The 24905-nt window shown below is 50.0% G+C and overlaps 1 protein-coding gene across 2 annotated transcripts; it reads left to right on the top strand.

Moving 5' to 3' along the window:
- Positions 1-922: 922 nt before the first annotated feature.
- Positions 923-24905, top strand: prr36a (proline rich 36a). Of its 2 annotated transcripts, none has more exons than XM_079730770.1 (6): positions 923-1140; positions 11574-12275; positions 12543-12636; positions 17610-17854; positions 18068-20560; positions 22549-24905. In XM_079730770.1, the coding sequence occupies exons 2-6, from the start codon at positions 11696-11698 to the stop codon at positions 23625-23627; spliced, it is 4491 nt and encodes a 1496-aa protein (XP_079586896.1). In that variant the 5' UTR covers positions 923-1140; positions 11574-11695; the 3' UTR covers positions 23628-24905. The 2 variants fall into 2 exon arrangements, with proteins under 2 accessions (XP_079586896.1, XP_079586897.1); XM_079730771.1 differs by lacking the exon at positions 22549-24905 and adding an exon at positions 21562-22448.

Raw genomic sequence — 24905 nt, 5'->3', positions numbered from 1 at the left:
ATAGGGTGGTGTTAATTATTTCTAACTGAAAAGTTGACTGAATCTAAATGACCCTGGTGTTAACATCAAGGTTATCCTAAATCGAAATAACTTGACATAAATATAATCATTCACTCCTACGCACGATACTGTTGGGGAGGAATATGGTCTGCAGGAACTCAAGACTGAAGGTAGTGAAATGGGTTGCATGACTCATGCATTTAGCCCTTTCACACAACACTTCTGAAACATTAAGAAAAGTAGAAGAGGAAAACCCTGAAACATGTATTTTTGGTAATCCCCTATTTGCCATTTTCCCCACATAAGAATTTCACTAGCTTTTTTTCCCTACTTAATATCGTCTTCCCGGTTTCATTATAGTTGGCTTAAGACAGACCAGTTGAGGTCACACATCTGAACGCGCTCAGTCACTCCCAGCGTTCTTTGTATATCCCTTCCCTTTCTTTTCATCATTGCCTATTGTGAATTCTGCAGCTGCATTCTCACAGACCCGCAAGGACACTGCTATTGTGGACTTGTACCATAGCAAACTAGACACTCGTTCCCAGGGCCTTGCCAATCACATTTCTGATACCCTAGGGATTGGATTATTATTGATTTATGGAATATTATATTTATTTTAGTAGCTTTGAAGGATCATTCGATGGATGCAATGCACTTGTCATTAATTCAAAGCATGCTTTTGGCAACCGATAAAGCAGCCGAATGACAACGCAATGCCACAACCTGCGACGTACGGGTGTTTACAATTTGACATCTCGCCTGCATAATGCGTGCTCTTGATTGGGCTAAAAGACATTCAGACGCAGAGATTCATTTTCACTTTAAAATTCCCCTTCAATCGCTCCCCGCGCCACTATATGGTCCCTCCCCCCTCTCCTCCTCCGCCTGGGTCCTTGTCAAAGGGAAGAGAGAGAAGGAGCCCGCCGCTGCCGTTTGTTGCCAGTGAAACGTGGGGTGAAGGGAGCTCGAGAAAGGACGCCTGCCCTCAGACCGCAAAGGCTTCATTGTTACTCATCTGAAATTTACGTCGCTCGACACTTTGAGTGCAATTCAGTCACCGCTGAATTGAGAAGGAGGGCACTGTTTGTTCCTTCAAGAAACGAGAACCTGGGGGAAGCGTGCCTCGACATTTGAAAGGTACGTCAATAACATCTGAGCGACATCGTAGCGGCGGGGTGAATTGCGTTGTTCTCTATGCATCAACGTATATCGGGTTCAAACGCTGTTAAACGCGTAAACGTGTGTATCCGTGGTTTTGTTTATTGTTACGGACAGCAATTGCCCTTAGCTTCTCCCCATGAATGTCTCCAATATCTTCCGTCTCTCAAATTGATGGAAGCTCTTTTTTTACAAGGCTGCACACCCGGGCTACTTGCAATAGCGAGAGTTTGTTGTGGGTTGAGATGATGGACGTTTAGCCTCGCGGCGGGTAATAATGGTTGGGCGGTGGTGTGCTTTATGTTTCCCCCTCGCGCTTGCTGCCGAGTGGTGCGTCGTGCGCAGCTTCGCTGTATCACTCAGCCAGCGTGCACGTTTGTAGTCGATTACATTTATTTTCCATATTTTGCAGTCATGCGTGCCAACACCGACCGCACAGACATCTATTGTTCTGTCACCCTCAAGTGGGCCTCTAGTTGCTTCGCTTCTGCTAAACCGTGGATGATTTAGTGTGTGTCTATACGATTGTGGCTGGCTCTGTACTTTCGAAGCCGCATAAATGTCATTAAAGCGTTCCTTCCATGTAGGGAAAAACAAGTCACGTTTGAAGTGATATAGCCTACAGCCAGTTTGAAGTTTTTCTTGTGAAGTTGTTGAGCAGGATATCACGTGAACACTACCACCAGAAGGCTTCTTTTTCAATGGATGCCCCTGTTTTTGGTTTGGATAAGAACTGCTCCGATACGTTAATTATATACGGTCAATCTTAATCTAAAAGTTTTTACATTTCAATTGGCTGGCCTCTGTGTCAACCCAATAGGTACTCCCACAAAACGTAATTGTATTATAGGTTTCTACCAACATGCTCTATTGTATAGTGTAGTCGTATACACTAATATACCCTATACACTTGGATGGGACATGGCTGTGAGTATACAGACTCTGTCCATGGATCCGGCAGTATTGGGGATACAGTCACGTGTTATTTGGCTCTGAAACAACCTTGCATAACATGTTCATTTGGGGGGGGGGGGTTCTGAGTAGTTGTGATTTCCTCTCCTTGGCATCCGATTGTTTTTGTTTATTTTGGCCCACTCGTTGGGAAGTGGAGCTCAGAACGAGGCAGGGAGTCACTGAGCAGACCCTGCGGGACAAAGACTTGTGGTGCAAGTGTTGCTGGGAGCCTGGGACATTATGGACAATATCATGATGAAAGATAACTACTGTCCAGCAATATAATTGTTTTTCTTTATTGTAATGCAAATCTTAGAAAATCAGAGATGTTTCCATTTCCTCCACTGGAATCCTGAACTGTAGACTCCCCAACACTTTGAGAGGATGCTCTGCTCTCACTTCTAAAGATAGCCCAAGTAACCCGTTCAGCACCGGGCTAGCTGGCCATGAATGGGTCTCTGTGAGGGGAATTGGCATCATGTAAATGGCCGGGATCCCCTCGTTTGTACTAGTTCCTGTACTTCCTGTACATGAATACAATAATTTAGTATTTGGGCCGCAATGGACTGGCTGAATAGTTTGAAACTGATACTTCATGTCCGTTCATAAAGAAGCAATCTGTTCACGTAAACAAATACTGTGACTCGAGGCTCCCAGAAAATGAGTTCATTCATCAATAGGCTGTTGCCCTCTCAACATGTTTGGTGGCTGTGTTAATTGGGTTCAGATTGGATGGTCACTGAGCATTTGGCTAATGGGAATTGCCTCGCTGCCTGCTGTGAAATGGCGTGAAATGCCTCTTAATTGACTTGTCAGTTTAATGTATTGGACAATGCATACCTCTGATGCTCTTCATGTAAATCTGCACAGTAAAATTGAAATGGCAACAGCCTGATGTATTTCTGTTCTGTAGTTCAGCATGTATGTCCCTTATCAAAAGTATATACACATTCCTCCTTGTTGTGAGATGACATGACTTTGCTGGGCTGATATGCTGACCGTATGGATCTGGGTGGCGTGCTCCAACCAGGATTGGATGTACTGTTGATGTGCTTCAAGGTTTGAACGGGCGGGGAAACGCTTTGGGAATGCGGGCGGATCATTTCCATTGGGATGTTTTAAATTCACGCCGCAGCTGTGTGTTTCTGTGTGCGTGTCTGTGTGTGAAACACAGGCGGTGACCTTGTAACTTTTGAGGAGCACATGACAGCCGGCAGGCCTTTTCAAACGAACGCTGCTCCAGGCGGAGCTGCCTGTCACTCCAATCTGGGCGAGAGCGTTACTCACGTCCGCCCTGTCGGGGTCGCGTCGTTCACCTGGCTGCCAGCGATGGCTGAGATGCCTCCGCTCTCCTCTTCAGCTTGACCTGCTTATCTCTTGGCACAGTCCCTGTGGAGATAAATCCGGTGAAACCTGCTCAACCTGTGGGTGGTTTGGACTTACTCCACAATCCCCTCATGGATGACCTGCCACAGCCTCACCCCTTTCTCTGCTAATGAGACATTGTATCGATTGTTTGAACGGCCGTAGGAGGCGACCTCCCCGGTCTCTCTTAACAGCATAACAGCTGTGGGAGGCCGGCTCCGAAGTAGCGGCGAAGGTGGCAGGTGGTGAATCGGTCTGGTCGTGTTTTGTGACATAATGATTAACAGTGTGATTCCAGGCTTCTGCCGCCCCTCCGGCCTCTTATCTGGCCCAGTCAACAGAATGTGTTGAATCATACCGCGGGTCACAGTGCCACACCCTGTGTGCCGTCCGCACACGGGGTTGTGTATGAGCAGACAATCTCTCGGGAGTCTATCCTTTTTGGACATGTTGAATATAAACACTAGCCCTCAACGATGGGCAGATTTAAAGAAGGATAAGTTACTGGTCAATTCCTTATTTTTTTCTGGGCTCAATGCTGCTGAACAGTCATAGATATTAACTGTCAGGGGGGTTGGTGTCCACTTGGCCTTCGTATGCTGCTTCTCAGCTGCAGGTCACACCCTGATCTGTCCAGAATGGTGTTCTCACAGAGTTGCGGCACATTCTGTCAACCGCCGGCTGGTCCGGCTGGGTGACGGGTCCTGGTCCGGCTGGGTGCCGGTCCCTGGTCCGGCTGGGTGCCGGTCCCTGGTCCGGCTGGGTGCCGGTCCCTGGTCCGGCTGGGTGCCGGTCCCTGGTCCGGCTGGGTGCCGGTCCCTGGTCCGGCTGGGTGGCGGTCCCTGGTCCGCCTGGGTGCCGGCCCTGGTCCGCCTGGGTGCCGGTCCCTGGTCTGGCTGGGTGCCGGGTCTTGGTCTGCGGCTTGGCTGTGGGACGGTGCCGTGCATGGTTGCCCTCGTCACGACGGGTTTGCCATCTACCCTTTTCCTATTGGCAAGGCACAGTCAGAGACGCTGTAATTATCAAACCCACACCTCAGTGCTTTTTTGTATTTTGTCAGCTCTTTTTCGTGTGTTGGGCAACTGAAGAGCTGTGGGGTATGTTTGATGGGTTTAGCTTATAGCCTCGCACTTGCTTTGTAATTATTGGTTATTTTGTCATATTTTGGACACCATTTTGTTGGGTTAACGGTCTGGCTAAAAACAAGCATAAATTGCTTGGATTGTTTAGCCTTCGTCTCAAGGTTTTCTGAGGTTAGCTGTGTCTTATAAGTTATAAGTTGTGGTTGTTTTGGGTGTGTATTTGGTTAGGCATCTGATGGTGTATTTAGGTGGCTTGTGCCAAGAGGCCCACAGGTTTGTGTGTGTGTTGTTGTTGCTGTCAGTGATACGTGGGCTGGGTGTCCAGCTGGTCTGAGCTCACCAAGGACTGCGCTTTATGATCCAGTCCTCAGGCTCCTCAGCAGCATATCGACTATCTGCTGGCTGGCTGCCTGGGGAGCTGGCAACTGGACCAGATACAAGGGTCTGGCTAAATTGAAAGTACAATTCTGGCAATGGTTAAATAATTATTGGCATTTGAAAAAGCAGCGTTCCCTATGGTGTTGCGGCTTGTTGTGCTGTGATTCTGTCTGGTAAACTAAACGACTGATCTTTTGAGACAAAAAATCCCCTAGAATGGAGAGGTTTTAACATGTTAATAATATGCAGTCCGATGTTATACAGCTGAATTACCCCCTCACTACCTCACCCTGAATTGGCTTCTTGAACTCGTGGTCTTTCATCAATGGCCCGACGTAAATAATAGATCCACCTCTTAAGACCCTCTCCAGGCTGTGCTCCGAAGACCATCCGGTGAGCCTGGTCCTCCTCTCGGAGGTCTAGTCATTCAGGGCAGGACTTGTAGTGCCAGCTGCCCCCCCTGGCCCATCCTCTGGGCCCACCTAATCCCCACCCACGGCCTACGGGGGGGGGGGGGTCGCCTGATGAGCTGTACAGACAAAAGGGTCCGGCCCCCGCCCAGCCCAGACCCCCACCTTCTCCGTGACATTGTGTTGTTTTACCGCCATTAAGACGCATGGCTTCAGTCCATGCACTCGTTGTTTAACGAACCGCAAATGCTTGCTTCCTACAGAGAGAGAGTGAGAGAGTTTGGACAGAAGCTCTCCTGCTGGCTGCAGGAGCATGTGGGGGGGGGGGGGGAAATTGATGTCGCCAATGGTAGACATAAGCCTTGTGGTGTTTTCTGTGAGTTTCAAACACACTGTGTGAATAAGCGCTATGCTAATGTGTGTCAAGATGTGAACAAGGAAGTCATGAATATTGATGGGCAAACTGAAACGATGTGGTCATGCCCTAACTCTACCACCACCCTCTAGTTCCACTGTAGCTCCCCGTGGCATCTCTTGGCCCCGCTGGCCGGCTGCCCGGCTGGGCCCAGGCCTTGGCCTGGAGCTCTGGTTGAAGGCCTGCCATGGAGGGGGACAGATTGTAACCCACTGCCCTGCAGCCTTTTCAGGCCACTGCTTAGCCACTAGGCCGTCACGCTTTGATTATTCGCCAGCGCCACAAAGGCTAACCGGAGAGTCTGCTTAACCCGTCGCCACACTTGACACGCACCTCTTCCCGGGCTTATTGAGCGACGTCGTCATCAATTAGCACATCCTCCGTGTTCCCTATGGTATTGGTTCGGCTGAGCCGCATGCTTATCGCCCAGACCTGCGCAGTTCCACTGATGAATTGACACTTTTTTTAAATGCACCGACTCAAGTGTGGATGATGTAGGGGCGGAGTAGCTATGAAGAACGCTCCTCCCAAGAAGAACCCCAGGCCCCCCCGGACCAAGGACCTGGCACACCTCCAGTTTACGGCCCCCACCCTCCCTCCAGTCTAGGGTATATTGTGTGCACCAGTTGGGCTCAGGCAAGGGGGGGGAGGGGTTCTAAATGGCTCGGTGTACTCGGATTAGAGGATTATGTCATCCACACACTCCAAGCTCCACGCAGGATGTTCACAGCAGATGTGGCGACAACTGTCTGAAACCCCCAAATATCTTGTAGTTCTTTAGATGATTGAAAGCAACCTATCCACGATGCTCCTTTTGGGTTTGAAGTAGCCATCCTCAGATGGCTTAGAACCAGGTCTCCCGTGCCATCGTTAGGGTGAGGGTGCCTTGGAAGAAGCTGCCTTTACAGTTGAAAAGGTGTCTGTGACTGTTGATACACAGACACTATCTGTGTGGTTCGTCTGCACCCTGCGGAAGCCCAGTGCTTGAAGAGTGTCGAGATGTAAACTATAATTTCCTGTGCACTCTGTTTTGCCGCAGCTCATGTGGGGCGGCACTATTTGAGTTTCAGCCAGCAAAACGGTTCTTGACAACGCCGCTGCTGATTGGTCATTTGGTTGATTCATACCAAACCCCACTGTCGGGTCACATTTTATTGAGAGGGGTTAATGATTCATCGAGTCTCCTGGCTAAATTCTAATTTTGTATAAAATGTATATATATTGTGTACAACAGGAAGTACTACAGATGAGTTCTGGTGACTTCCTGACCTGTTAAGGACCAGCTGCTGTGTAATCCCGAGGTGGTGTGGCCACACAGCCGATGAGCAACAGCATCCCGTGTTGACATGATCCTGAAGTGTGTGTGTGGGTGGGTGGGTGGGTGGGGTGGCGGATGCATGGAGAGGAAGAGAGGGACCCAAATGGAAATGCCAAAGAAAGATGCGCTATAATGGATAGACGGACGGACGCATGTGGTGCAAAACATTGATATGTGGAAAGAAACGAATGAGAGCGAGAGAAGAGGTGTAAAAGGAGCCGTGCGTAGAGAGATGAATAAATGGGTGGAATGAGAGCGTCGAGGAAAAGGGAGAATGTCCTCCTGCGCAGAGATCCAGTGTCCTCCCTGTGCACTCGGCTGATTGTCTCCTGCCAGCGTGCGGTTCTCCGCTCTCACCAGCATGGCCATTTATGGTGAGATTGAGCCACGCACGCATTACTCCTCCCATGGACTCCCTTCACAAATACCTCCTTTAGTTCCTCCGGTATTTATTTGGAAGAGTTCAAAAACGTACTTGCAGGGTCTCTAGTCTTTTTTTAAACCGGGCCCGTGCCTCGTCAGGCACCTGAGTGCCTGTGCTGTGCATGAACCGTGCGCCGGAACGCTGTGTAAACACGCTTGTGTCTGCATCTGAGCACATAAAAGACCCTTTTTAGAGGGTGTATTTGTGATCTGGTGACAGCTGGCGCCCTTCAAACTTGAGTTTTATGTGATCCCAATTCTATAATAGGAACCAAGCTGAATTCTCTCTGCAGGAAATGCCATGTCACACAAATACTTTTTTTATTTTTCCCCCTCTTCCTTTTCCCTGTCTGGCCCCTCTCCTCTCCATTTTTCACTGACTTTCTCACAGTGCTTAACTGCGATCTTTTCTGTTCCCTCTGGTCGACAGAAAGTGCCTTGTGTGCGCGCAACAGTTAATTAGTGAACGTCTTCTCGATGTATGTCTCCTTCATGCCAGCCTCTCTGAGCACCGCCGTCTGTTAGCTGCCTGTAGGCTATTAGGCTATTTCACCCTCAATCAAGGCTGTGATCAGTGTGAAGGGAATATCGGAGTGGAGAGGGTCCCTGGTGAAGGCCAATATTTGTTCTTGCTGTGTGTAGGCGTATTCTGTTAATCTAGGCACTCTGTAGGGCTGCAACAATATTCATTGATTATTTCTTTTGGGCTGTGAATTCAGATTGTGAGAGACGATGACGATATGCTGCACCCAGTGCTATTGGCTGTTTGTGTTCTATGAAGGAAGTGTGTCTGTCTGTGGAGTAGCAGTACACAGAGTTAAAGATTCTGTCTCATATTTAGCAGTGTCTTATTGGTTTTGTTTCATTGTACCATGTATTGCCAATTTCCCCTTGCTCCCTCTGCCCACATCTTAAACATTCCCAAGTCATTCTGTCACTAACAACCTCTCCCCATGCCACGCACGTACCAACCACGCTCTAATTCAAGCGGGTCACTCTCGCCCTTTCCCTCACTTCCGCACACACGGCCGTGTGTGTGTGTGTGTGTGTGTGTGTGTGTCCCCAAAGTAACCCCATCAGAATATCTCTTGATACTAATATCCCGTAGCCATTAACGGTATTGTATACTTTAATTTCTGATACGATCATGTTATTCTAGGCTGGGAACGGTTACTCGTCCTCAAACCTCGCAAACTTTCCCATGAGCACGTGTGGGTCTTCTAGCCCGCCTGGTCTTCTACGGAGTGAGCAGTCCCAACGCGGCTTCATGGGCCATGCTTTACAACGCTGGCGCCCTGCCGAGGCCCCGGCCCCTGCTCTGTTCTCCTTTAACATCCAGGCCACGGGCACCAGCCCAGGATCGGGGTTTTATAGAGGCAGATGGATATCTGACATTAAACCCTGGAATCGGTGTCACCCCCCTCCCAGCTCGGATCAGCTCCCCCACCCGGACACCTCTCATCCCGCTCCTCCTCGGTTGGAACAATGCATTCCTAACCTCGTTCTACCCCGGCCCGCTCGCTCGCTCCCTTTCCCCGCAACCAGTCCAAATCCCTCCCCCCTCGTGCTGTAGACACAGTATTAAAACTGACCTATTTTGTCTCCCACCTCTTCCACTGTCTGGACAGAGCCTGATTCAGAGGGGGAGAAGGCGGGGGGGAGAACAAGAGATGGGGATGAGACTGATGTAATTAAAGTGCCTGGAGAGAGGGAGAGTCATGGGTTTTAGTAGACCGTCTTCATAACAACGGGAGGAATGCAAATAACTGCAAGGTCTTTCATCCACTCATGTAAATCTACGCACACACATCGTCTAGTCTTGAGGCTAACTTTTGTCTCATCTCAACCTCCAGCCTTTGGCTTGTTCTAGTTCTGTGTCATACCATACTCTACTGTACCGAGCTAATTTTCATAATAGCCGCGCGGCGCTAGCAGCGGAGAGGTGCCCTGACTAAGGTATCAACACTTCCTCGGGCTGCTGTGTTTGTTATGCTAACGAGGACGCAGTGGAATGCTTTGCATGCAGATACAATGGAGGTTCTCTTTTCTGTTTGATGAAAGACGTCACTCCATATTTTTGTTCACACCAAGCAGCCCTTCTGGTCCTCCTTTCCAACTAATTGGATACGTACAAAGGATTACAAGTGTCTTTTCAGCCACCGTTTGAGGCAGGAAACTATCTAAACTACCATGAGGTGTGGCATGCTGGTTGTGTTATGGTTTGGATAGGACCTCTGGGCTTCTTTATTATTTTTTTTAATTGAGGGAACACTTGGGTTCGACTTTCATACCAACTACTAGCCTGTAGAATTTCATGGTTGAAGAAACTGTCATGGGAGTCCCATTACCCCCCCCCCCCCCCCCCCAACCCCCACTCAAGCCTCCTGTAATGGACCATGACTAAAGGCTATGCTACCCTTTATTCAAGTATTTACGACGCTTTGACACCAGTTCACCCCCTGCTTTTTGAAACCTTTTGATACTCCCAATTTTTAACCAGTTTTGTCACTATTCCTCATAAAAAATTAAACGCATCCCTGAATCAACATCGTCTGGGTAGGCTAGGAGTGGGATTTTAATTTTATAAACTAATGAATAACCCGATCTCCCACCAGGTCCGCTCGGGCAACTCCTAAACAAGTGAACTGTTTGTTTATTCTCCTCTGATCCAACCCACAACAATGGGTTTCAGGTGAGCCATTGTGATACCATTTTCCCGAGAACACCGTAACACGATCTAGAGGAGGGAGAGCCAGCTCTGAGAAGGTGTTTTGTGAGCGAGGAGAGTGGCCGTTGGAGTTAATGTTTAGCCATGGAGGGCCAGGGTCTGCAGGCCGCCCTGCCGACTCGCTCTGTATCGATTTCGTATAAACCGCCCGTCAGCAGGAACGCTCAACGTTTCCACTGAAGGGGAAACGTGCCAAAATGGTTTTCGCTTAGCGTTCTCTGTACTCCATCACACTTCAGCAGAGGCTGCAGGAATAACAAACTAAAGCGAGCGGTTGAGGGATGTGGTGCCAAAATCAGTCTATTCCCCCCCCCCCCAATGTATATTGAGTATTACATCAAAATGACACCCGTAATAAGATTCATAAGAATGTGTTTTCAATCGCTACATTAAAATGGTTTCAAATGCAACCAGTTTTGTGGGTCTAGAATCTGAAGTCCTTATTCAGGGGGTATATAATGAGTATTCCTGGGTTTCTAAATCATACATTTGTCACTGAGAAGAATGGGGATTGGGGGGGCAGGGGTTCAAGCCCTTACGCCCCCACACGCCCTGAAGGGGGCACAGGGCGTGTGGGGCACCCCATCCCGGACCACACAAACCATTTACTGGAAGAGTTCCCTATGAGCTTGGAGTGGGCTGGGGATGGGCAAACCGAAACCAGTGTCTGAGGAATACCACGGAAACGGAAGAAGATGAGGTCTGTGTATGAGGGGAACTGAGATGAATTGGGGAGACCTATAAAGGCACACAATAGCTCAAGTTTGAGGTCTTCCATTGAGGCCTTCAATCGGGACACAAGATGGCTCGTGGGTTTCGGACTGCTCATGCTGTTGTTGGCTGCTCATGCTCAGGGCTGCTGGTCATCTCATCAGAAGGTTGTGAAACTCCCCCTGTGCCGTCACTCAAAACCACAACTCCGTCCGTCCCCCTTCCCACTCACTGTGTCCAGTCAAGCCTTTTGGTTATTGGAATCCTGCAACATAAAATGTGATCTTTCAGCCTTTTACCAGAATTGTTTTGTGGCGGTCGCTCATGCTCTCCAGGGTCTAAAGCTGGAGTAGTGTGTCCCACTGATGTTTTTCCTGCACTTCCTGTTATTCCTGTTCTCCAAAATTCCTGTGAGGCCCTAATGAGTTCTGATTTGGCCTAGTGTGGGATGATGGACAAAACTGCTGCATCATTTGGAGACAGCAGTCCCACTGTGGCGCCTGACGCCTAGGTTAAACGAGGGCTCTAATGATGTACTATTGGACTTCATCAGTAACACACATTTGTTTGATATTGCGTGGCGGTTATCAATAATGCATGTTTCCTTTTGTGCTTTTGTATTTTGCAGTGTGGAAACTATATAGAGCAGTCAGGGCGTCGCCAAGGCATCTCTGAGCATCCGGAGCAGCTGAGCAACTCGCTGCGTTCTTTTGGATCCAGACGCTCGCAACCAACGGGCCTCAGGAGGGGATGAAACCGGATGGGGTAACCATGGAAACAACTGAGCCCACGGAAGCCTTAGTGGGCACAGAACCGACCTCCGCCCAGGTTGCGGCAGTGCCGGCTGAAGAGAAGGGGTCTGCGGCGTCTCCGGATGAAGAGGTCCAGGAAACTGCAGCATTGCCCCCCGCTGGCCAGGAGGGCAATGACACGCCTGCCATTGCTGAGGCCGAAGTCGAGCCGAACGACTCGCTTAAATCAAAGCCAACCACCACCATCCCCTCTGCTGTCGGAGGAGGAGCAAAGACCAAGACGCAGACCAAGGCCCCTTCTACACCACCCAGGCGCCCAGGAACCATTCCGAGCCGAGGGGTGAACGGGTCCCAAGCAGCATCTAAGACAACAGGCCCGCTGCCTAAGAAGCCTGCAGCCTTAGCAGCGTCCTCTGTCCGAACCCACACGGGAGTAGCAGACAAGAAGCCTGCAGGCAATACAAGAGTCTCCTCTGCCCCTGCCAAGTTGGCCAACGGTGGCGAGGGGTCACTGTCCAACAGTATCGCCAAGAGGGCCCCAGCGGGGCCTGTTAACGGAGCCAGGCCCAGGACCACAGGTGAGGGGTTTCTCCAGGGCAGGGCGTGGCCATCATTGCTTAGTGTTTATTATTAGCATCATCATGATGGGAAGATTTACCATAAGAAGGTTAACAATTCTGTACATCATGAATAATGCTATACCTGGTTTCAATACCTGGTGTCAAATGATCAGTCTTTAATATTAGCCCCGCATCAGTGACTTGAATCGGAGATGGCCATTTGTCTTTGTGGAGTGTCTTGTTGCAGTGCAGTTAAATTTGTCTTCTTTCCTTCATTCTTCTCAGGTCCTGCCAGTCGACCAGCCACCTCCACCGTCCCCAAACCCAGCAGCTCTACCGGGGCCAAGCCTGATAGGACAGCCATTACCAAGGCAACCAGGTATGCCTTGCCGGTCATCCATGGCATACCCTGAATATTACAGGGAATTTAGGGATACTTATTTGGGGACTTTGTCACAGTAGGTCTGACTACCACGTATGCCACAAACAGAAATGCATATACAATGACTGCCCAAACATAGTTGCTGTACAGACAAGAACTAATCGTCTTCAGTAACAGATTATAATTTTTTTGCAGTTGGTTTTCGGTTCTAGCTTTTAACCCATTTGTGCCGGCTGCTGCGCGGCGCAACATTGTATCTAGTAGATACAATGTGTTAATACAAATGGGTTAATAGTTAAGCTATTTTACTAAACTCGATTGTGTGTCTTTCGTCTTTGCATAAAAAGTAGCATGTGTCTACCCCGGTAAGGTCACAAATGAGATTGGCCAACCAATGACTAGCCAATCTCTCTGCCCTGGACATCCGGAAACAACCTCAGAGCACTCATTCCCGCCCGCGATCCTAAGTGATGAAGGGATGACTTTGTTTTACATCGCTGCCAGAAAAACACCCACAAAGAAGGACCTCTATTGTGGCCTGTCTGGGTTGTTATCGGCTCGGGTTTTCACTCTACTGAGTCACTACGATGGGAATAACCAAAGACTTGGAGGGCCTTAGCGCTCAAAGCTATGCTGAAGAACAGGGGCTTTGTCCAATCTAAACACTTCAGTTAAACTCATTTTAAAAGGGATGAAGGAAAGACAAAATGCCACGTATTTGGTTTGGGTTTTGGGGGTGCTGTTTACTGTGGACCTCCTCTGATTTTCTGAGCTCTCTCTCTAGTGTCTTTACCAAATAGGCAGATTTTGAAATGGTGCAGAGGGAATTTCAGTTGTCAAAACATTTCGGTAACCGCTTTTATTATGACGTGTTTAAGTGCCTATACTAGAGGGTTGTCATTATTTTAAAATCCCAACTGGTCAGTGGAACATATCCCGAGGAAGTATTAAAACAGTTGTCAAATTATATTAGGTTTAGAGAAATATCGATATACATTTACACTGCAGGTGAAGGAATTAATGGATATTGATAAAGATGATCAAGTCAACATAAATATGTCCTTTAAAGCCTTTTGTGGCTGACTGACTGATTTTAGGGCTATACAAATAAGATATATTTGACTTGACTCAACAGGAGTTACAATTAAGTAGAGCAATGTAATGGATACTTATTTTATGAGGGACATTTTTATTTTATAAAGTGTGTGTGTGAGAGAGAGACGCACCTTGTGTCAACACCAGTGCTAATTTGATCTCTATTCGTTTTCACTGTCACCGTGGTAACGCATCAGATAATATGGGGCAGGAAGTGAATGATTCCGGAAATGAACAACAAGATGACAAGGCCTTAACGGCTTTCACTAACCAGATGAGACAAAAAATATAAGAGTTCTAAAGGTTAAAACATCTACTTGGTAGATTAATGTCATTATCTAGAGATCTAATGGTAGGTTCAAGCACTTTATTTGCCTAACACACCTGTTTCACAGAGCTCTGCTTTCCCAGATGAGTAATCGTTGCAAAAACCACAAACCTATTTTTTAGGGATCACATAACTGAAGGTAATAGGCTCACTGCTGTGTCATCCCATACTGCTACCTTTGTTGCCATGGTAGCATGGGACGGCCAGGTCCCATGACGGATCAACGGTAAGACTTCAAAGTACCACCCCTTTTAGCCAATAACCAAACAAGATCTATCCTGAGTGGCGTCATAAGTGGCCTATCACGGCTCAACACTACACACTGAGGTTCGATCGTAATGTTCTAGAACCGCGAGGCTCCCCTCAGTGTCCTTGTACCCTCTGGATAATCCATCTTTGTCCTGGCCCCTCCTCCAGCCTGCATATGTTCCTGCTCTCTCCATCTTTCGCATGGCCTGCTCTGCAAGGCGTTCAGGGTAGACCCACCCTCCCTCCTCGCTGCATCTCAGACAGCAATCAATAATCAGACGACTTAATCTACCCCCTCCTCTGCAGCCTCATTCCCTCATCTGCTGCTTGATTCATCCAGGCCCGGCCCCTGTCTCCTCTCATTCTTTCTGGCTTTGAATAGCGCGTATATTATGCCGATGATGATGTGGCCCCGTTACTGGGGTTGCCAGAGGGAGCCTTAAGGTTCTTGGTTGTACAGTGCTCCCTGGTTTTGCCAGTTTATGTCTTATGTGTTCTAGATTAAATGGAAATACTCGCAGTCAAACAAACATGCATTTAATCAGTGGATATCATTTAGTGGATCAACTGGATAATCCACTAAATGTTAATTTAATGGTTCCTTAACAGCTTAGGTGATTGTCTGGGCCCAGTTCCGCATCTGGACGTTGTGTTGTGGGTCATATTGTCGGTCTGTTTTCAACAGTCCTCTTAGACACTGTGTGGCTAAACCACCAATTAAACCAACCCGTCATAGATGTTAAGTATGCGAATAACACTTATTTTCTGTTTCTGACAGCTGTTTCATAAACTGTCACTGTGCCGAGTGCTTTAGAAGAGCAGAGTTTTAATGGGTTTTCTGTAGTGGTTGCTAGGCTGCACCATGCCGACTTGGGGCCGCAGTACTTTTATTATGGAGGAGCCAGCTGTAAGCAAACACAGGCGCCGGGAACATGCCCTGCCCTCTGAGAGCAGGCGGAGACCTGCTGGTTTTGGATGCTTTACAAGACCAACATTGTATTGTCATGGTGATCTCTTTCCTGTGTGTCATATATTGCCCCCTCTTCTGTCTGTTCAGCCCCTTTCACAGATGCATTCTATCCTATAACTATTCCGGAAGCTTTCCTGCATGTGTGACTGGAAACAGGGATCGATATTCTGGGAAATCTGCAATGGCAATTTCACTGTCACACTTTCAGATCACTGCCATAACAGTATATTTTATATTCTATTGTTCGCAGACCAAACTGAGCATTGAATGCTCGTCGTTATATTCTTCGAGAATTGTGCTCTGCGTTCAAATTTAATGTCTTGGATTCCGTTTTCCGTCGGCTGTTTATACTTGCCGTGACAGAAATTGCCCTTTTTTGAGAGAAATAAGTATAGTTGACTTTGACTGAAAAGGGAATGGCCCAAGAAGTTTGTATGAAACACTTCATGTGGAGAATTCAAGGGGTCTCTCAGTATTTCAATGGCCAGTGGTGTTCTTTTGAAGGGTTTGCATCCTATTATTGAGCTGGCAACAGAAGACTCTCATGAAGAAATGGAAGGATCTTTGTCTCTTATTGGATGGATGGATAGATGGATAGGAAGCCGCTCTTGACGTGGAGTTCATGGCTAAGCCCGGTTTTTATAATCCAGGGAACTAAACTGTGGTTGTTGTTGTAGTCCCAGTGTACAGCCCTCTGTCTGGCAAGGGGAAGAGCACTGCTGCACTGGAGAACCTGGTAACCTCATCATAATGGGAAGGGAAAATGATCCGGGAATGTATGCTGATTTAATAGTCAGGAAACCGTTACATACCTCTACCTCTATTCGCCTTTGTGATAATTATTTATACAAAATTAGTCCTATTTTTAGAAATGATCAGAACACAAATGTAATGCTAGCCATAATCATGAAGAAGACACCCATTCCTCATTGACCAGACTGCAATGTCCTACAAACCGACTATAGGCTTTCTGAATCCCTTTTTCAGGGCATCTCGTCGGTGTGAAGTAGTTACATGCAGATGGGATCTTCTATGCCATTGACTGCTTTCTTTGCTCTTGAACATACTTATATTTTAACATAATAAGTACCTGGACAAGTTAATTTGTGCTTTACTTGCATAACTTAAATAGTTAAAAAGATACATTTTCATTTGAGCTGGTCTGGAATAAAAAGATGCAGATTGTGAGGGGTGTTCAACCAGGCAGAAAATGCAGCTTGAGGTTTATCCCAATGACTCTGTTGGAAGGGTCACTAGCTACTGCAGCACATATCAGGCGCTTTATTACTGTTCGTGAGATGTTGCTGAATAGGGAGTATTCGTGTACAAGTTGGACACAGCAACTGCATTCTGATGTAGATCACTGGTTCTCATAATCCCTAAATGTTAAATGGTAGTTTCTATACTTTGAATGTGGTCCAACCTTGTTTACTTGTTTTTTGTAGATTGATGATGACCTCAAAACCTTGGAGAAAGCTATGATTTTATAATAACTTAAAACCAAAAACATATATTGTGCTTATTTTAACCAGTAGTTGCAGGCCCATGCAATGTATTGTTATCCTATACTAATTCAGAATGTTGTCAAAGTCAGCATTGGTCAAAAAGGTTAAAAGTCAGCATTGTGCTAATTTGGATGGAACTCTGCATACAAAGTAAGATGTAATGATAACGACCATGGTTCAAAATCTACTGCTGGGTCAACTGCTTTGTTGGTGGCTCTCCTCTTTGTGAGCCTTCATCCCCCAGCCTACATTAGGGTTTTGACCCTTCGCCCTGCTTCATATTGTCCTTCTTCTCCCTGAAATTCCTCCTTCTTCTCTCTCTGCTCGTCTCCCTCCCTTCCTCCCTGTTTACCGCGCGGTTCTAATCTCTACACCATTTTCTTCCTCTTCTCATTCAATCATCGGCCCATTCCTTCCTGCTCGCTCTGAGGATGAGCTGGTGACTCGGAGGCTGTTGGGGCGCGGTATTAGATGGATGGGTTCCTAAAGTGGATCTTCGTCTTTTGTACTTTGGCAAATTGGATTTGTGGGTCAATATGATGCAATTCCAGTCTTCATGTGTGCTTGTAATTGCACATGATGGTGCAGGTGTCGTGTTACAAAAGGGTGTGTGTGTGTGTGTGTGTGTGTGTGTGTGTGTGAGAGAGGTCTGATTCTGCTGTTAGGGTTGCAGATGCTTTTCTTCCAAGGAACTTGACAATTTTCAAGATGCATGACCTCAATGCGCAGGTATTCGTGGCGCATCTCAATGTTAGCTCTTTTGTTTTTAATGTTCACCAAACATTGATCAGCCATTCTTTTCTTTTCCTTTCGCCTCGGTTAGATCGGTTAGTACCACCGCTCCAACCAGGACCACCGCTCCAACCAGGACCAACGCTCCTACCAGGACCACCGCTCCAACCAGGACCACCGCTCCAACCAGGACCACCACTCCAACCAAGACCACTGCTCCAACCAAGACCACCACCACCAGACCTTCTAAACCGGCCCCCTGCAGACCTGTGGCGCCCTCTACGGTCAGAGCCACAGCAACACAGCCTCCCAAGACATCCTCGGTTCTTCCGAAAGGTATGTGGAATTGAACATTTAAACATGGCTATCTCTGTTATTGGCTACCTCTGTTGTCCTGGTCAGATTCCTTCCCTTAAATATAACAGACCTGCATTAAAACACGTGGCATGTTTAGCAGGATTAAAGCCCTACAAGATGCATCCGTTTACTCTGAATGCTCGGATTGCATCAAAGTAATTCATGTTTTTTGGTCTTTTGTCGTCGCCACAGATGTGGGCAGCAGGCCAGCTTCTGCTGTCGGGCCAACAGCCAAGAAGCCTACGCCCTGGACATCTTCCAACCTAAAGAAAGCGGAACAGACCAAGGCCGGAGCAAGGCCCGACCCACCCTCTAAGGGTCCAGCTACCCCCAAGGCCGCGGATCCCAAACCGCAGCGCCCCAAAACCCAGGAAGCCACTCTCAAACCAACGCCTACAAAGAAGTTAGTGGTCAGCTCTCGGCTGCCTGCCAACAGCAGAACACCCCTGGCGGCCAAGCTGCCGCCCGGTGCTGCGTCACAGGCTAAACGTGGCCCCAAACCCACCCAAGCAGTCCAGCCGATTGGCGTTGCCAAGAAGACCCAAGAGAAGCCAAACGCCGATCCAGCGGCCCTTCTGCCAGATGCCCCCGTTGCTCTCGCCACTGGCGCGGCGGTGATGGCCGTAGAAGCCGTCGTTGGGGAACCCAAGGAAGGGGGTGAGGCACAAATCTCGACCGCTACCCCCCTCGAGGACCTCCCCGCACCGCCTTCTACCGGAGACCCGCCGGCACCGATGGCTTCTGCTCCCTCTCTGCCGAGCAGCCCGGTCAGTGCCGCTCCCCCGCTGAAGTCTCCCTCCACAGGCCCAGAACATACCGAGCCCTCAGAACCTGAACCCCCGGCGGCCGTCCTGCCAGCGGAGGTCTCCGTTCCGGAGGATCCGGCCATGGGGCAGGAGGATCCGCCCGTGGGGCAGGAGGATCCGGCGGGGCCCGCGTCAATCTCCAATGCCCAGCTGCACGCACAGACTCCCCGCCAGGCCGCCGCCGCCTCCAACCTCAACGAGGAGGCGCAGGACGAGGAGGACGAGGAGGAACGGGAGTTCAGCCTGCCCGTGTCCGAGATGAGCGGGACCACCCAGGCCACGGAGGAGTCTCGCCCGGGGTCGGCTGGTCCCCTTGGCGGTGCCGGGGCCGCCTGGAGGGCCGGCGGGGCCCTGCTCTCGGAGCTAGACTCGGAGGACGTCAGCGGGAGCCAGCAGGGGGCGTCTGAGCTCAGCGCGCCGGGGGTCCTGGAGGGCACAGAGAGCACGGACGACCTGGGCGACGGCAGCCTCAAGGGCGCTTCAGTGGGCTCACCAGACCTGGAGAAGGTCCCGGACATACCGGCCCACGATCTGGACGGGGAGGACTACGACGAGGAGGACCGCGTCTACGACATGGACGTGGGCTCGGAGCGGGCGGAGGCGCCCTTGAGACCCCGGCACGACAATGAATTGAACGGCGGTGCTGGCGATTGTGGTGGTGAGGAGGAAGAGGACGAGGACGACGATGTGGAGATGGCCAGCGAGGCGGTGACCGAGAGCGGCTTGGAAAGCTACGGCAACGCCGATGAAGACGACCTGGCTGAGGACGAGAGACTGGACAACCTGAACCGCGCACTTCCCCCGCCTCCGCAGCTGCCGGACGCTCAGTGGGCCCAACCGCTCGGCCTTGCCAACCCCTGGGCACAGCCCCTTCAGGTCCAGCAGCCCCTGGACCAGGCCGCCCAGCCATCGGCCCCAAACAGCCCAACCTCAGACCACTGGCAAGCAGACGCCGAGACCCCGACCCAGTCCCCAGCCCATGCATGGCTGGAACTAGGCTCCGCACCCTTCAGCGCTCAGATCCGCGAGGTTTCCCCACCGTCCTCGGGCCAGGACGACCCACCGAGAGCAGAAGATCAGCCCGAGACCGATCCGTCCGGGTCTGTGCCGATGCAGACCCTGCCCTCCGCCACCAGTGCCGGGCCTGCCATGTCACTGGGTAGCGACATCAGCACCCCCGAGGAGCTCAAGGACTATAACCACGCAGAGAAGCCCCAGCCGGACCAGGGCACGGCCAGGGGGGAGCCCCAGAGCCTACCAGACGGGCAACAGGGAAAGGGGAGCGCGGGAATGGCCGCCTTCACGGAACTCCCAACGGTCAGCCCTGCTTCCCCCCAGGCCTCGTCCTGCTCCTCGACCGAGGAGGAGGCTAGCGACACGGAGGGGGAGGCCTTGCTGGACCTGGGGATGGTCAACAGCTCCTTCGACAGGCAGCTGCTGGCCCAGCGGCTGGCCCAGCGCTGTCTCTCGGCTGTGGAGGAGGGAGAGGAGCTGCCCTACGGTGTCGGAGCCCTTTCCCCGCCAGCCGAGTCTGCGTTCAGTGCCACTTACAGCGACTCGGCGACACCAGGGGACGGTGCCCACAGCCCCGGGATCTTCTCCCTGGAAGAGCGGCCCGAGCAGGCCAAGGAGGAAGGCCCCTGCCCGGGGGCCCTGGCACCACGGCCCCTGACCCAGCCCCTCTCCCCGGAGCACAACTACCTGCAGTGCGGGCAGCAGGAAGCAGACGAAGACGCAGTGTACGGATTGGAAGGCGCCCGTACTTCCGGTACGGAAGCGCGGACGCGAGGCGGCGGCGGCGGCGACGGCGACGATGATGAAGAACCCCAGCCGCCATACTACTCGGCTATCTGTGAAAAGACTGAGAACTGTTTTTCAGGTAACGTATAGTAGCCGGGAATCCCAAAGAGCTGTGCTTGTATCTACTCTGCCCAACGCAAGGCTCTATAAACAAAAAAGGAAATGTGTTTTAATCAATGTCATTGTTTCCTCCTGAAGTATCGTGGGTGGCTGTGATCAAAGTCAAAATTTAACAGAGAGCAAAAAGAAAGGGAAGTAAATACAGTGCCATTTTCCCTCTGGTATATCCTTTCCCCTTACAAATGATATGGCTTAAACTCCTGTATGTGCAATTGCTACTATTTACTATTACAAGATCTGTATGTGTGTTATTTTGGTAATTAACACTGCATTATCCTGTCACACCCAGCTGCCATATGACTGTTTACAATTTAAAATTGAAAAAGGAATAGAATGTTGACCCTGGGGAAGAAAATGCAATGCGGTCAGTAAATCGTGGTGTTCCCCTTAATATATTTCTCCCCCCATCTTTTTTACTATACAAAGAAAAATGTATTTCCATTTTTGCAACTCCTTCCCCCACTACTCCTATTCTTGCCTTGCACTTTAAAGTTTGAATATACCCGTCGCCTTTCCCCCTCATTTCTGTCTGTCCATATTTTGGAATAATGAAACCTAACGCTTTAAATAAAGATTAGAATTTTTTTTACCATTAAGTGCTTCTCTTCCTGGACAGCTTTATTTACGTGTGCAGGGGGTTCAAGTGTGAATGGAAAACAAAAGCTCTTGATCACTGAAACCTGAGGGGGAAGCAAGGTGCAAGCAACAACATATTTCATAGTTTGGATTGTAGTTGCATTATAGTTTCAGAATCGAAAGATGCAATAATTGTATTTTTTTTTTTAAAATCAGAGACGTACCCTTATAAAAGTATCCATAATTTATCAAAAAAAAAAGCACTTGCTTGCATATTCTCGGGTCTAAATGAAGACGTGGACTCCCTGTCCCCCGTCCATGCATGAGGACAGTGGTGCTTTCTGTAAAGTTTGACCTCCGCAGCTCTTCTGCACAACCCCTCAGTCTGCAGAGACCGACCAGGAACCCTTCTGACGGGCTCAGACCCGGCCGTTTTGTTCCGAAGGGACCCACCTTCGGACACTACAAAGACCTTCAACAAGACTATTTACTTGGACAACACAAACGATTACCGGGCCAGTTTTCTGTTTTTTATCTGTTTCTCTCTCTGGTGCTTTTGCTGGCTCTGGCTGATTCATCGCTCCTACTGTCCCCCTGGGGAAGTCACCGTACGCATGGCCACACTGTTGCACAAAAGACACCCTTGGTTCTGGGACTTTCAGCCCTACAACTATATAATTAATGCTAACCGTACGTAGTTTTATGAGCAGGCTCATAATTGAAGTCCAAGTGAAGCCAGGATTGTTTCTAAAGGCAAGCTATTTGCCCCTTGGCTCCTTTGTCACCGTTTGTGTATGACTGCATGAATGATTTGCCAGGCAAGCATGAGGCTTTCTATTTGCAGTGGATAACAAACTTTCTGGTTGTGTCACTCTCACTTTATTGTGGTAGCATTTGTATATACAGGATGTTGCTTTGTTTTTGCACACACGGCTTGTTTTATTTTCTCTTTCGGGTTTCACACAAAAGGTCCAAATAATGAAAAAGGAATGCTTTCTTTTGCTCTCTGCTTAGATATGATCTTTAACTATCCCCCACCATCACGTTACTTTAGCTGGTAACTCATCACGATACTCTGGTGTTGAATCTTTAAACACACAACTTGAAATACGGGCACTTGCAAAGCTTGCATGTTAAGAACCCAAGGTCACTCAAAAGTATCAAAAGCCTAGCAGCTGTTCTGTTGCTTTATGTTTATGCCTTGCATGACAGTTTCATGTTATTTACTATGAAGTTGGCCTCCATTTTACCTTTTTCCAGCCTCACTGCTCCCCTGCTCACACTGTAACGCCATGCTACCGTGATCTCCCACCCCTCCTTCCTTCTCTCCCGCTTCCCTTCCCCCCCCCCCCCCCTCCTTTTCGTATACAGGGCTCAGCACGCTGCCCCAGCCCCACCGCCGACGGCGAGGCCAGCCCCCCCAACCGTCCACAGCGACCCGCTGTGACGTCATCATGCCCCGCGGTGACCTGGTGATCACCACGCCCCGGCTGACCTGCGCCGACCTCCCGCCCAGGAACGCAGGCGGCCTGCAGGCCTGCAGCCCCCAGCTGAACAGGCTGGCCGAGCACCAGAAGCAGCTCCTGGAGCTCCAGCAACGCAGGGATCTCCACAGCCAGCCTGCTGGGGAGGCGGAGGGGACGGAGGCGCTTCATGATAAGGAGGAGGTCAAGATACGGGAGGAGGAGGAGGAGGCGGCGAGGGGAGCCGCAGAGGAGACGGAGGCGGCGAGGAGGAAAGCTGAGAAGACGGAGGAGAGGAGGAAAGAGGAGGTGGAGAGGCAGAGGAGGGATCAGCTCCAGCTGCAGCTCCAACAGCAGCAGGTGGAGCTGCAGCAGAGGCAGCAGATCATGCAGTGGCAGCAGGAGCTGGAAGGCCAACAGGCCCAGGCGGCGGCCTCCTTGCTCCTGTCCCCCTCCTCTGGCCTCTGCACCATCTACGAGGCCCTGGAGACCAGCGAGGAGGAGATTGAGGAGCTGAGGACCGACGAGGAGCAGACGGAGGGACGGCAGGTCACGGGGGACGACGTTCACCTGGAGCGCGTGGCGTCGGAAGACTCGGACTCTTCGCTCTCGTCCCAGAACCCTCCCTCGCCTCCCCCTCCTCCCCCCCAGCCCGACTCCCCCCGTACACCCAGCAGGCACCACCACAGCCAGCCCCTCGACTGGGGCAAGAAGGTGGACATGGTGCAGCAGCTGATCAACCAGAGCCTCCTGCTCACCGCCGAGGGCTGCTGCTGCGCCTCCTCTTCCTCCCCGCTCTTCCTGCTGCCGGGGGGCGCTGGGGGCACCCTCAGCCCCCTGGAGAGCAGCCTCTGGCCCCGCCTCCTGCCCCCGCTCACCCCGCCCTCCTCCGCCACCGTCACCTCCGTCAGCAGCTTCTCCCCCGAGACAGCCGGCAGTGCCCCCCAGGGGGACTGGACGGTGGTAGAGCTGGAGACACATCACTGAGGGGAAGGGGGGGGGGGAGGCGGCGCTGCCAACACTTTAAATACCCTTTTGCTTTAGCATGTTAGGAGTAGTGTTAAGTATTGGAACATATCCAGGGCTGGTCCCCCCCCGCTCTACCTACGTGTTGTCAAGCAAATACAGACACGCATGCGCAACCACACATCCACGCACACACCTATAGACACACAGAGGCCACACACTGACTGCACTGGGGCTGACGCATGCATACAACAAGGTATATTTTAGATGTGCAATTGATAAACTACAGCGTAGTTATTATACAGGGAATTGCGTAGACGAAGATCAACTAGTACGTAGTGATGCTCAGGATAACACACACACACACACACACACACACACACACACACACACACACACACACACACAGAGACAGACAATGACGCCACCAAGCGATGAGTGCATCGGCTGTCTCTGTAATCCAACACCGAAGCCGTTGCTTTGCCGTTGCTAAGGACTACTCGGATACATGACCCCATGGATGGAGTACACATACACTCCACACACACTGACGCACACTGTTCGTATACCGTTTCACACTGATGATGATCTCATGTTCTTACTACTGACTGACCTGGATGGAACTGAGACGCACGCACACTCACCAAATGGCTATTATGCTGAGGATACATGGGTTATTTCTCCAGGGTATACTGTATTATTCCTCTGGTTTCACAGCAGCGTATGTAGCGAGAACTGGAGCCATGAGACTCGCTCATTTATTACATCAGATGTGTTGTTGTTGGCCACGAGTTTGGATTTCAGACTCACACTGGAGGTGCTTTGCTACTGATGAATGGTGTACTCTACTGAAGCTCGAAGAGCTCTTCCATTCCTGGAAACTGATGCTTTAAATGCACTATGCGGAAATGTGTTAAGGATGAGAGTGGATGAAGAATTTCGATTTATTTTCATACTATGTGTTGGATGGTCATAAGTAAACCTGTAAAACTGTACTTATGAAGGACATATTTGGACATATTTTGGGGTGTGCTGGTGTTTGATACAAGACTCCGCCCTGTTTCTCTTCAGCGATACAGGGGTTTGAGTTTCATGGTTAAAAAGGCATCTGGTACTCATTTATCTCCCCTCGGCAGCTCTTTAACCCATAAGCACAAGGCTCTGTAGCAGATCTCCCGTTCGTTCCATATGTTGGCCACCTGTGAAGAGGTTGGAAGACGCAATAAACTCTTGGGCGAGCCTGCCAATTTTCCTTTTTGATGAAGTGTATGTTGGACCATCGAGTGGGTGGTTGAAACC

Source organism: Pollachius pollachius (genome assembly GCF_949987615.1).
Source record: "Pollachius pollachius genome assembly, chromosome: 2".
In the NCBI taxonomy this organism is placed as follows: Eukaryota; Metazoa; Chordata; class Actinopteri; order Gadiformes; family Gadidae; genus Pollachius; species Pollachius pollachius.
This window is presented reverse-complemented; position numbering and strand designations above follow the sequence as displayed.

What these genes read in the sequence shown, in the direction of transcription:
- prr36a (XM_079730770.1), top strand. Translation starts at nt 11,696, where the DNA reads ATGAAACCGGATGGGGTAACCATGGAAACAACTGAGCCCACGGAAGCC. An exon ending in AGCCAGGCCCAGGACCACAG is followed by an intron (nt 12,276 to 12,542) that starts GTGAGGGGTTTC and finishes CATTCTTCTCAG; the next exon opens with GTCCTGCCAGTCGACCAGCC. An exon ending in ATCCTCGGTTCTTCCGAAAG is followed by an intron (nt 17,855 to 18,067) that starts GTATGTGGAATT and finishes TCGTCGCCACAG; the next exon opens with ATGTGGGCAGCAGGCCAGCT.